At 41.2% G+C, this 13,852-nt stretch overlaps 1 protein-coding gene across 15 annotated transcripts in view; it reads left to right on the top strand.

Moving 5' to 3' along the window:
• The window catches only part of CACNA1G (calcium voltage-gated channel subunit alpha1 G), a 324,964-nt gene that overhangs the window by 239,314 nt on the left and 71,798 nt on the right, over nt 1-13,852 (top strand). For all 15 annotated transcript variants that reach the window (XM_053375770.1, XM_053375762.1, XM_053375763.1 and 12 more), the window contains 5 exons: nt 3,048-3,138; nt 3,852-4,036; nt 4,229-4,675; nt 11,463-11,563; nt 13,362-13,485. In XM_053375770.1, the coding sequence (XP_053231745.1) occupies nt 3,048-3,138; nt 3,852-4,036; nt 4,229-4,675; nt 11,463-11,563; nt 13,362-13,485 (948 nt within the window). The remainder of the gene's footprint in view (nt 1-3,047; nt 3,139-3,851; nt 4,037-4,228; nt 4,676-11,462; nt 11,564-13,361; nt 13,486-13,852) is intronic.

The raw sequence follows: 13,852 nt of genomic DNA, 5'->3' as shown, positions 1-13,852 counted from the left end.
ATTTTTAGGAACGCAAACTAAATCATGAAAAGATATAACAAATTTCAACCTGAGGATCTTAATCCAGCTTCACTCTAAAAGCCACCAAGTAGTTAATTAATTAACCTCTCTTTTATTCATACTTTTCCACATACATAGTAGTTTGGCTCTGGACATTTGTGCTAACTTAGTTGCTTGCCATGTGATATTTTATGCAATGTCATAACGTGCTTTGGCACATTTCCTCATCGAAAACACTTTATTTTTCTGAAGCAGCAAGTCTTATAAAGGCACATATCTGAACAGGAATTTCTCTCATTTTTGCTTGAAGCATTAGTGAGAAATTGGAATTGCAGAAAAATGGACTGCCAAACTGAAGAAACCCCCCATGGAGTTATTTCAGGAGTTTCCCAGGTTTAAACCCAGCCGATCATACTCCTGTATCATATTCATTTTGAAGCATATAAACACAACTGACCTTTTAGGGGTAATTAAGTGAGCCATTTATCTCCACTACATAGCATAATAAGTTATTGTTGAGGAAACGTATTTAATGCATTGGCTGATTGAAAGAAGCAATGCAGCTATTTTACAGCAACACTATTAATTCTGGGCATCATCTCAACAGGGGGCAGCTTCAGTTAAGACTCCATGCTTTAAATCTCAAGAGATACAAAATAGATAAAAGATGATACCTTATGCTGGACCAAATTCTTTTGGTGTTAAGAGATCAGTTGATCATGAAGCTTTGTGATACTTCTGCATTTAAACGGGATGGAGAACCTGTAGCCCTCTGGAAGTTACCAAAAGGCTACAGAGTAAAGAAAAAAGGGAGAGAGGTAAAACTCCCATTATCGCTGACTATTGGCCATGCTAGCTAGGGCTGATGTGAATTAAAGCCCAACAAAATCTGAAAGGTTTGAGATTCACCACTCTGCCCTGACTTAAAGTAATAAGCATTAGATCAAGTAAGAAACATCACCCTGTCCTCCCCTATTGCTATGCCTCTTGTTATCTGTGAAAGCATGGTTAAATCATGTCTAAACCACTAATGAATTGATCCATTAATTGTGGAGATTAATAGATTACTGCTTCTAATCCTGTTTTAATTATTGTCTTAAATAAATCAGTTCATCTTTAGTATACTGTTGGGAAACTTTCCAAGAGGAGAAGTCAGGTTGATTCTGTGTCACAAAAAAACTAATTAGTTTAAGTCCCTTTTAACGGAATACATTCCTCAACAATCCTCACCTACCATAATAGGGGGAGACTGAGTATTTCTAAATAGACCTAATGCCCTACATACAGACCTGGTGAAGATGCAGGATTTTGTGCTTATGTGCACTCTCTGTTTTGATGAAGAAGCATCTTTGAGAAAAAGTTCAAAGCTTGATTGGAGAAAAAATACGTTATGTGCTCAGCTACATAGATAAACAGACGCAGGCACTTAATTAGAGAAAATAAAGGTCATTTATGTTGATGATGTGTCCTGTACTCTTTAATCAGGCAAAAATTGTTTTCAGAAGCCAGCCATTTAGCATTATCCTCCCAACTACTGCCCATTCTGCTTTTCATGTTTTGCTCAAGCACCAAATGTCATCAGGGTGAGCCAAGGCTTTTTAGAACAGCAATGTAGACTTTGTTGTACTTTGCTGTGGTAGTTGCCTTACTTTAGCTAGAAAACTAGGAAAGTAAAAAATTGCTTGGCTTCTCTGTTATCGCTGCATCAACTTCTTCCACTGACCACATCAAACTCACTGGAGACTACTCTTCTCTGGAATTATGATTTCTTCAGGAAATCAGGACTGGAATAATTATTGTATATGCTATTCCTGGCTTATATTTTTGGGTTATAACCCTCTCCCATCTACCACCACATGTGCCAGTGAATTGGATCAGAGGACTCAAGGGGAAGGTATTGAGGGCCCTTTGTTAATGATGCCTGATCTTAGAAACCTAACATTGAAGCAAATGGCAGAGGCTAATGAGCAAGTGAATTATTTAACATGGAATTGGAAGAAGCTCCAGGCCACCCTCTAATAGGGACAAGCTTTTTGTCAGCTTCAAGCTTCTAATTTGTTAGACAGGACTTGCCCATGTGGTAAAACCCCGTTGCCTATAGCCAAGTGATCCAGATCTTACCATTTCAGTCATGTAGACCCATGTCACTGCTCTTCATTGGCAACCAGATAGGATATATATATATTTACTTCAAGCCATTCAAATAAATGAATTCACACTACTAATCAGTAGATTGTACCAGTCTAAATTTTGTAAAAGTCTATCTTTATTATTGAACTTGTATTCTACCCTTCCTCCCAAAGGATAGCTAACAATAGAAAGTGTCCTCCCAAAAAAGGTTTTGACTGCAGATTTTTGTATTGTTAACTATTTTTGAAAAAGCTGCATGCAGCAATCAGATTAGAGGCTGCCCACTTAGTTGGACTTTCCTCTATATATTCCCATTTTCCAGTATCGTCACCCATATTCCCTTACCCACTGTAATCACCAAGATACATTTTCAGATTCCTGGTTAAAATCTTGATTATTTTGTATATTATCAGTAATGATAATAATTAGTGAATCGCCTTCCATGTATATGTCTCAATGCAATTTGCAAACATCTTATTTAAAAAATCAGTTTCAGCAAGAAGCATTTTGACTTCCTGTGAATGTAGGTGTATGAGGAATTTGTCTGAATAGCCAGGAAAGTAAGTTAAGAATAGAGTCTAATTTTACTTGGCCAATAGAGCATTTAGCTGTGTTTCGGTCTGAGATTCCAACTGATGGAGGTTAAACAGTTTGTTCCTGCCCCATTCAAGTCTTTAGCTGCTTTTGAATCAAATGTAGCCTCTCTGCCCTTCCTGAAGGATTACTGCATAGTGAATTGATGTGCTATCAATATATGCATGCATCATTTTGTGGAAGGTGATGTCCCATTGTGGTAACAATTTCAGTGGAACAGTGGATATCTTGTTGGGTGAAAGGACCCTTTTATTCAGAAGGGGAATCCTGAGTTAACTTTCGCTTTTTCATCCTGCTTGCTAAGGCACTTTGTTTTGATCTAGGGTGATGCTACTAAATCTGATTCTGAAGGGGAGCTTTTCCCCCGTAGTCTGGAAGAAGACTGTGGGCTTAAGAACTTTTCAAATCCAGCCTGTAAGTAGCTGCTGCTGTTTTTCATTTTAGTATGAATAGCGGGTGTTGTTTTTCTTGAACTTCTAACTCCAGAATAGTCTCACTTTGAACTAATGCGATTTTGATTCAAGAGAACATAATTGAATGATTGTAATCAAAAGAATTCAGAAAGGAAACTCCTGTTTGGTGGCCTTAAAAAATTCATACATGACTTACAGACCATTAGCTTAATGGGCCAGTCTCTTTCCCTTCTCATGGTGGGGGGGGTGTAGGGAAGAAGACTTGATACTGCTGTATATCAGCTGGGATCGATGGGTATTGTAGTCCAACCTCATCATGACATCAGGTTGGAGAAGCCTACTGTACATTATGTTGCTCCTTCCCCCTGCCCAAGCTGCTTACCTTTAAGGGTGTTGTTAAAAGACTATCCACCAGAAAGGGGAGACTGGCCTTGTTGGTATCTCTCAATGGGAATGGAAGAAGCAGAGCACTGCTACTTGTAATTCATGTGCATTTAGGAAAAGTGATCAGAGGTAAATGAAAGAGAGTAGAGTACAAGAAGTGTACAAACAGAAAAACTTGAAACTCATATTATACAAGGGTGGAAGAGATGAGGAGGAGAAACCCCTTTAGATCAGAAGCACATGGCACCAAGTTGGCATCAAGACCTTGACACATGCATTCACGTGCCTCCACCCTTAGGGTATGACTTAAATGTCCTTTGTTTTTCTCAGTGATGGCTCTTTGTGACCACCCAGAGCTAAAGAAGAGCTTAACACCTCCGCTCATCATCCACACCGCCGCTACACCAATGCCCATGCCGAAAAGTGCCATCTATGGGGAAGCGGCTCAAGGCTATGATTCCCGAAGAGCTAGTAGCATCTCCATGGATCCTAATACATATGATCTCAAATCTCCGGTATGTGAGTTGTCTTTCTTGTCACGCTGTTTGTTTCTTGTCTTAGCGGTTGTTTCCAAGGGTGTGACATACCAGAGCACCTACTGCGATGTTTGATGGCTTGAGGCCTTGCTAATTGAGTGCAGGCCCCAGGTGGTTCTTGTTTAGCACCTGGCTTGGTTTTCTTACCTGTTCTTCGCTGCTTTGCCCCAGATGAGCGCCCGGAGTTCCCCACACAGTCCTTGGAGTGCTGGAGGTAGCTGGAACAGCCGCAGGTCAAGCTGGAACAGCATAGGGCGGGCTCCCAGCTTGAAACGTCGCAACCAAAGTGGAGAGCGCAAGTCACTTTTGTCCGGGGATGGGAAGCAGAGTTCAGAGGAAGGGGAAAGCTCTGATGAAGAGCAGTCCAGTCGGACTGGGAGCATTAATGGCACTATACCTCACCGCATTGAGTCACTGGAAACCAAAGGCTCTTTTGACTTCCAAGATACACTTCAGGTGCCTTCTCTATACCGGACCAGCAGCATACACAGTAGCCACACCTCCGCATCAGAGCACCAAGATTGCAATGGTAAAACAACCTCCAGAGTTCTGATACAGCAGCTTCATTTGGAAGATCCACTTCCTGAATGTGACGATATGGATGATGAAGGCAACTTGGTAAGTGACAGCCAGCACGCCTAGACCCTTTGCTTCAAAGGGTTTAGAAGAGAGGTGAAAGTTCTGCTTTTTCTTTGTTTAATTGTTGGGTGTGGTGTTTTTTTAATGAGCACAAAACATCACTGGAATCCATGTTTGTCAAGTAAGGAATCCATTGGGGGCCATGTCTCCTTCAGTCACTGGAACGGAAAGTGTTTAATCAAGGGAAGCCATAGCAGCCCAATGTAAGATGTGCATAGGATCCAAGGCCCTGATTACACATTATGTTAAGTGAGTAGCACACAACGCTTTCTGTGAAATGCGTAATTTTCACTGGGACTGCAGCATGCAGTGAGGGGAGGTTTATTTAACACTTCATCCAGTGTGGTCCCCTTAGAAATCCCCCCATAAGGCAATTACCTTATGGGAGGGACGCTCCTGTTGACAGCAGTGGTCCCCCCCCCCCTCAATCCCAGTAGGAAGCCCCTGGAGTGACCTATAGAAATCCACCTCCACTCCAAGTAGAGGCTGGATTGGAGGTGGTGGAGTGAGGGGAAATGCTATGGCATACCAAGTTGCTGTGTGAGTTTGTCACGTTGTGGTTTTTATCCAGCACAACCCCAATGTCTGTGTATTGTGAAGCATGAAATCACAGAGGGAGGGGGGGAGCTAAATCTTGTCATTTTGCCATGCATGCCCTTCTGTTCCCTTGCTTTAGACTCCTTCAGAATTTTCAGAAGTCATTCAGAATTTTCTGTGGGTCTTCATGGGTAGCCAGCCCAGACTGGTAAGCCCAGCATTAGCAAGTGGATTATCTTCAGCTATTCAGTGTGCATTGTTAGCCGAGAGAGAGAGAGAGAGAGAGAGAGAAATTTCCCTTTTTTTCAAAGACAGAGCTATATCCTGTGCTCGGTTTCAAGTGGATGATTTCTGCTTCTATATATTCCCTTTAGAGATTCCTAAGGAAGGAGAGAAATTGTCCTATTAGTCTCAAATTATAAAGAGGCAGTACTCTAATGAATGTTGCTCTTTCCTAGGCCATGGAGGCCATTTAGAAAACGTTAGTTAAAAGGAATGGGTGGGGGTAAAACAGGAGAAAAATCAGCTGCAGTTTGGAGCTGGATAGATGGATGAGGCTGTTATCCCTGTATCTCTGCTTGCCAATGAATACCCACAGTTAGAACAGGGGCATACAGCCAGACTTATGTAAATTCAGGTGCAGCTCCTGAGCACACAGAACAACACATACATACAGCTGATTCCAAAGAAGTAAACTGCAAGCTGACAGGCATCTCCTTCAACTCCATCAAGTGCAGTTAGAGAGATTGCACAGAGCATCCATTAGGAAGGAACAAGGCCTCTGGGCACCCAGAAGATGCAGAATGTGACTAATCAAATCAAAACCTGCAGACATCGTTCCTTGTATAGCCTTGGCTCCTGGAGGGGCATACAAGGACTCTTGGGACCATCTCTTCTCTGCAGTACAGGTGAAAAACATGACATGAACATCTGCAACTATTAGAAACAAATTCTAGAGAAGTAGATGCGTTGGAACATAGCTGTAAAAATAACAAGTTTTGTGGCTCCTTTAAGACTAATAAATTGATCGTGACATGAGCTTTTTGTAAGCATCCTTAAGGATGTGGAAATAGATGAGTTTGTTGTGTGTGCATGTGAGTAGGGAGGTAAATAGATAATCCACCCATACATAGGACCAGCGAATGAGTGAGGGGGACTATCTTGCAAGGTGAAATTATAACAGGAATGAACACATGCAAAAAGCAGAGCTGCTATGCATGAACCAATAATTTGAAGCAAAAACGATTCGGTCACAGGGTGTCAACAAACCTATGAACGAGTCTAGCTATTGCAGGATGGATCTCAGTTTGCATATACCAAATGTGAGATTAGCATGTATCATGGTGTGTACCAAATTAAACAAATGAACAAAACAATAAAACTCCACTATAAGATCATAAAATTACAAAGTACAGTGTCAAGTGACCTACAGTGAATAAAATCATTTCTCTAAAAATGCTTGACAGAAGAATAACCTTTTCATTAAAGGACAAAATGTGAGAATTGTAGGTGCCTGTTTAATTTCAATAGGAAATATATTCTAAAATGCTGGTGTCACTGTGCTTAAAGTATTGGTTTGAGTAGCAGCCCATCAAATGTATGGCAGCTGTGGGACAGTCAGGACGGCTTCTCCATGTGTTTACTTTGGTTTCACCGCTGAATAAAGAGGAAGCTGGACCTTCAGGTAAAAATTGCACTGGGCCTCATCTGCATGTCGCAGTAAACCATAGTAAATATTGCCTGCTTTGCTCCTCCTTGCTAGCATACAGGAGAAAGAAACCATGATCCTAAGCTAAGTGTTGAGTCCAAACCAGGGATTGTGGTTTGTTTTGCTCCAAATTAATCAGAATCAGTAAGTAAATAGCAAACCATGATCCCTAATTTTGACATAACACTAAGCCAGAAATTGTGGTTTAACGATTAACTATGGTTTACCAAAACCCTGAGCCATTGCCATCCTATAGTGATTAAGTCAATGAAAGTCTTAGGTGACTGCAAGCCAAACTAGACATGATTTTAACTGTGCAAATGCATTCAACATGCACATTTTATGGTGTGTAAGAAGGAGCTGAGGGGAAGCTTGAGCAGTTTCAGGACCATTGGCAGCTGAAACTAGCTTTTTTCTATTCCTGCCTTAAGTCTAAACAAAAATGACCTCTCTGAAGCTATTATTTGCATTGCAAGGCAAACCTCAACTGGAGTGAAACAAAAAGCTTGTGTTACTTGCCCATATGAAGGTTTTTCTTTGCATCTTTGTAAACTTAGAAACTTGGACCCATCCCATCAGCAGACATTACATGTTCATTGGGATCCCACTTCCAGCTTTACTTCTGTGACCCATTAAAGCCTGTGGTTGTTTTGGTATTAAGTTCTTGCATTCAAGGTTGTAGAAAATTGCTGCTTTAAAAAAATCAATTTCATAAGTCTTTGAACAGTTGGTTTTGCAAAGCTCTGGGACTTGTTCTTAACCTTGGAAAGTTAAACAATAGTGGCCACTTTTTTCTGTAAGCTTTTCCTTGTTCCCTCCTTTTTATACATTCCCCCCCCCCCCCATTTTTCAGAAACCTGTGTTTCATTGGCCTTAAGTATACATTAAGAATGTTGGACACCCCCAATCAGGGGATTATCAATACTCTTACTTAATGGAATCACTGAGACGCCTTTCTAAAACCCCGACTGTCATTTCTAAGTAAAACACCAGTTGATATCAAAGGGAATGTAGTCCTTGGATAGACATATATTCACATCTGCATCCACAGGGACTCTGCTTGCATTTGTACATTACAGAATCCCTTCATAATATTTACTATCAAATGTGTTTGTTACAGTGTTCTTTTCTTCCACATCTATATTCATACCGACCAGGTGTGTCTTCTGAAGTAGATGTGATTAGAATAACATAACTGAGCCATCTCTTTGAACATAATGTGAACTTCAGAAGCAATCAAGCTGATTGTAAGCAAGCCTCCATCTCTGGCCTCTGCAGAGAAAGAATCTTATGGATGGGGGAGAAGGACTCTCTTGAAAGGTGGGGGGAGCCCAGCAAAATCTAGATGTAGACCAGCTTCCTCTAGGCCAGCTCAACACTCTCGTTTCAAATTTTATTTTGTTACCTTTTTTTGTCTCAGTTTGCCCCTAAAAGAAGACTGTGCATAAGCAAATATTTGGCCCAGTCGTTTACCCTCTCCTACTGAGCAGGCGGTATGGAACGTGAAATAAACCCCCCCAACACACACAGACTTTTTCTCAAAGCCCTTTGACTGACTTGCTTGAAACAATTACACAAACTCAAAATATCTCTGGCATTAAAATTGGACAAAAGGGAGATATAAAGGGGCATTCTAGGCTGCTGACACATTCTGATTTAACTACAAAGCCTCAAGATAAATACCAAGCGATGCTTTGAATAGCAGATGCTTTTGGAACCCATCCAGATTACAAAATTATCTGGACCAAGCTATAGCTGTTACTAGATGTCTCAAGGGAAGCCTCCTAGCTAGGACTTGTGGACATAACATCTTTAAATAACCCTGCCTAATTAAGGCCTTTCCCCCCTGGTATTTGGGAATCAGGTGATACATAGTAGATGTAGCCCATCAATCTATTGGGAAGGGGAGGAGAGGAGTGGGGAGCAGAGCAATTCACTATAGTAAAGAAGAGGTTCACATGTTCTCTAAACAAAACATAGATTTAACTGTGGAACAGAGAGGCAAGGATCAAGAATAAATTTGTCCTTGTTATCTGAACTGTTCTCACCTTGCTTGACAGGTAGTTTTCTTGTTCCTTAGTTCAGTTTGTCACTGAGCATTTTCATTACAATAGGCATTCTTCCACCTATTACCTGGGGCTAATGAGAGTCCTAGCAGTGCGCATGACAATGCAGAATAGATTTTTTTCACTTATTCCATTCAATTATACTGACCAATCTAGTTTTTACTGTCCAAATGACCATATAAGAAACTCACCTCTGCTTATTTTTTAAAGAAATGCTAAGAAGGAGCTAAGGAATTATGAATAGCTCTGAAGTGGGGGGGGGGAGTTTGCTGCTGCTTCTGGACATTGTTGCCAGTGTCAAATGGTGTGTGTGTGTGTGTGTGTGTGTGTGTGTGTGTGTTTTACAATTGCTTCAAAAGTGCTCAGCTATTCAGAAAGCATTGTCCTCCCTCTGAATTTAATAGTTCATGCCCTTGGTGATGTCAGTATACTACCAAATTTGACTGGCTTAGTCAAATGCTGTGTGACATCATCTCATTGCTGTATGAACCCCCATTGTCTAGAATTGCTATATTACTGATCCAGGAAAATGTTGCTGCTGTATAATTAGTAGAAAAATGCAGTGCCAAAGCAACTTCAGATAGGGGAACTAATGGCAGTGAACCGGGCTGATAAAAGGTGAGCATTCACAATTCACACACTAAGAGCTTTATCAGGAAATAATAATAATAATAATAATAATAATAATAATAATAATAATAATAATAATAATTTATTTCTGCACTGTCCATTATATTTCTGGGCCCCCCCCCTCTATTCAGGAAAGCACAACTTTTGACTTGAAAATCAAAATGAGAGAATAATTGGAAAGCTTTAGTTATGACTGAGTTGGAAATAGGGACATATAGGTAATATGTCTGGTTATCCAGCTTTTGAAGGAGGACTGGAGCTATCTTAAGGGGTGGAGCAGGTTTACTCCCTGCTTCTCATTCCCCACCATGCATGTGGGATAGACATCATCTGATCCAGCCCACATATCTGACATTAGATGGAAAGGACCAAAGCCCATTGGTAGGGCATCTGTTTTGCATGTAGAAGGTTCAAGGTTCAATCCCTGGTATCTCCAGGTAGGGTTGGGTGCCCCCCCCCGACAGAAACCCTGGAGATCAGCTGCCAGTCAGTGTAGACAGTGCTGAACTGTATGGACCAGTGGTCTGACTTGGTGTAAGGCAGCTTCCTGCATTTCTAATATGTGAGCAGGCCATAAATTCCCAGTGACAGGAAATTCATTTAATACTTCATTGTTAACATGCTAATTCGTTTCATACAACTGCGTGCATATCAGGGGAAGAATGGACAAATAAACAACAATGCACAGTTAGACTTTTCAGATCTGAAACAGGGAAGGATTTTCCAGATTGTGACTAATATCCACACGCTCAAATTATTTGACATATCTTGTATCTTTGCAATTGTCCCCTTGGGAACGACGTGATTGGTTTCATCTTGTGTGCCTTAATTTGCTTTCCTAGCAGACTGTGGCTTTGCATCTTTGTGACCTGACCCACATAATAGCATGAGCAAATTAGAGTTTTGTTTGGCTTGATTATTTCATTCAGTCATTTTCTCCTCAGTGCATTTGGTCATTCTGCTCAATGAGTGCCCATGAGAACGTTGCTTGTAAACTCCGAGATCAAGTTGTAACGAGAATTATTGTTCCCATCACTTCCCGTGTGGGAATCTCCCCCTATATCTTACCTGTAGAATCTGTCCTTATACAACATGAAAACCAATCCACTGAGAAAAGGTAAAACCTAGCCACTCTTGTAGGTTCTGCTATTTGTTACTCTTCTCTCACAGAGGAGTATATCGTATATTAAAGAAAATGCCTGTCCATCTTTCCCCAGAGATTCCTTCTTGCCGCCTTTATGTTTGCTGTGTTCTGTTTTTCCTATCGAGTTGTTTCTTGACAGTTTTGATACTATCTGAGATTGAGAGACAATTATATTTATTCTTTCTTAGCTGCTATGTCTGCATTTTCCACCCAGTGACTTACTTTTAAAGTGCTGCTGCCGTGCTGGAGTGGTCTTTAAGCTGATACTGTGCACAGCAGTGCATATCTCTACAATAAATTTCTCTCAATCTATGCCCCGCCAGACACCCATCTCTTTACGCTGCTTCTGTAAGTGGAGGAGCCTGCCTGTACTGTAAGATACCATTAATCCATTCTTGAGCAACACAGCATGAGTGACATCTCCACACAGTCAGATTAATTGTTTTAGTCCTTGTTTTAAGGCCAGGATGTCCAATTCAGAGACGGCCTCCAGCTTGCAGCCTGCAAGGTATCTTCAGGGCTGATGGGCAAGGGTGGGAATTAAAGTAGCATAAGAGCTCTTCACCTGTCTGTTTTCCTCGTTACAGATTACAGTTTTGAATGGCTGCTGCAGCCACTCGGAGGAGCTGATTGATGTCTCATTGTGTTTTCAATTTTTGTCTCCCTCTCTTTCTCTTTAAGAGTAAAAAGGACCGTATGAAGGCTTGGATAAGGGCACGCCTCCCCACCTGGTGCAAAGAAAGAGATTCCTGGTCTATCTACATCTTCGCTCCTCAGTCTAAGTAAGGCAACTTAGTGTGATTGATAACACTGTGGCAGGCAGGGCTCCAGGATTCTGTGCTCAAATAAATATTTGCAGAGCATGGCAGTTGTAGAATTCCCGCAGACTTAACAGTTGCAAGGGGAACTGGAAAAAAATGTTGCCAGCTGAAAGATTTGAACTTGTGCTAATGTCCAATGGCTGCCAGCACCCAGCACCTCTTGAAATCAATTATTACATTGTGTAGCATTAGCTGCTGGCTGTCAACATTGTGGAGGGGCAGTGGGTGGTATCCAACTAATACTTGTTTCATCAGTGCAAGGATTTCTGCTTGTGCAACAAAATAGATTCTGAGGTTTCTTCAAACCCTCCAGAGCAGATTTGGGCAGTGTTTGTGGCACTAACGGGGAACTTCTATTGTATAAGCAGAAATCCTTGCACTGGCATAATGAGTTAGTTGGATACCGCCCTCTAGCTCAAAGGTAGAGCACTTGTTTTACATGTGGAAGATGCCCTGATCTCTGGCAACTCCAGTTAAAAGGATCAGGTACCAAGTGATGGGACCCTGGAAAACTCCTACCTGTCAGAGTAGATCATTCTGGCAAGAGTGTGTTCCTTTAACATTCATCCATATAGCCAGAAACAACAGCAAGAGAAACTAAAGTGATTACATGCAGGGATTAGTGTTTGCAGACCGAAACATTTGCTTTAACAAAAATAATTATAATTTTTGCTGCAGTTGCTATTAACAAGTCCATCTTAAGTGTGACTATTTTCTGCTTTCTACTCAATAAACCCTCACGGTGTTGTTGTTTTATAAGTCAACTAGTAAGGAATTCTGCATTAGATAGATGCAAGGTCTCCTCCCTACAGTACCTCTGTAGCATCAGCCATACATCTTGGGACTGGTAGCAGTAGTGATTTTAATGTGATTTCAGTAAGTATAATTGTTTGAATACCACCCCTTATTTTTACTTTGCCCATTGGCCTCTCATACTCTCAGTTGCTACCCTATCTTCACTTGTACACCTGAAAGATTTGCTTTTTGAATGTGTAAGGATAAGAATTACACTTCCTGACCTCAGAAAACACACAAAAAAAGAAACACACACACACACACAAAAATTCTGCATGGTTGGTTAATCTGGCCATGTCTTTGACTAGGCATGTCTAGAGCAGTGATGCATTCAGGCACACGGTGGGCAGCCTCTTCTGCAGTAAGTCATTCAGCAGCACACACTACACATCAGCAGCTCATTAATAATCCTATTGCACCCAATGCAGAAACACTGCCAAACTGATTAGCCATCTCCAGCGGAGGCCAAGTAGAAGGGAGTCCAGGCGAGAGTGGTGAACTGTACAGAGCCACAGCAGACAGCCTCCTCTATGAACTCACAAGAGCTATTCATTGATTCATTGACTGATTGATTGGTACATTCCTTGTGGCACACTAGCAGTTTTCTCAGGCATGTAATTTTGGGGAAATAATAAGGTATAAAAACAGCAGCAACAACAAAAAGTGTGATGTTCCCGACAGAAGATCTTTCTGAGAGTGAGATGCCTTGAAATAAGCTTTGCTGGGGAAAGTTTGAGAGAAGAATTATGCCAACAAATCTCTGTTCCTGAACAATTTGAAATATCTGCAGTTATATTCTAATGAAAGAAATGTGTAAGAGTGGGGATTCAGTTTCCCAAGAGTGGGGATTGGGGGAAAGGGGATTGTTTCAGACATTTGGTTTAGAAAGAAATGGCAGTCTGCATGCTTACGGCTTTTGATGACAACTAATTCCTAAGTCGTCTTTTCCTCTTCCCTTTCCTAGATTCCGTGTGATATGCAATAAAATAATTACTCACAAGATGTTTGATCATGTCGTCTTGGTAATCATCTTTCTGAATTGCATCACCATTGCGATGGAACGTCCCAAAATTGAGCCACACAGTGCTGTGAGTAGTCGCCAAGCCTCATTGCTTCCTGATGGTTACCACCTTGCTGATCAGATCAAGCTGATGTCGTATTCTTAGCAATGTCTGCTCTTGCCTTCAATCTCTTTAGCCATGGTGTTGGGAGGGGGCTAATCTCAGCTGGTTAAAGGTGATTTAAGTAAAAAGACTGGGTCTTGTACTAGTTTTACCAAGAGATCAAAGCACCTGTGGGCAATCACACCCTCTCTCTTTGGTGATCTAGAGATGATCCTATTTCATGAACAGCCTGAAGGCCATTGCAGTTTCCCTGTAGCTTTTGTAACATCATGAAAAAGTAACACTTGAAGAATGAATACAGTTCCTCAAGGAGAAAACTTTCTTTTTCAAC

Source organism: Podarcis raffonei, chromosome 2, assembly GCF_027172205.1.
Source record: "Podarcis raffonei isolate rPodRaf1 chromosome 2, rPodRaf1.pri, whole genome shotgun sequence".
Taxonomy (NCBI): domain Eukaryota; kingdom Metazoa; phylum Chordata; class Lepidosauria; order Squamata; family Lacertidae; genus Podarcis; species Podarcis raffonei.
The sequence above is the reverse complement of the archived record's forward strand: the minus strand, read 5'-3'. Positions and strand labels throughout refer to the sequence as shown.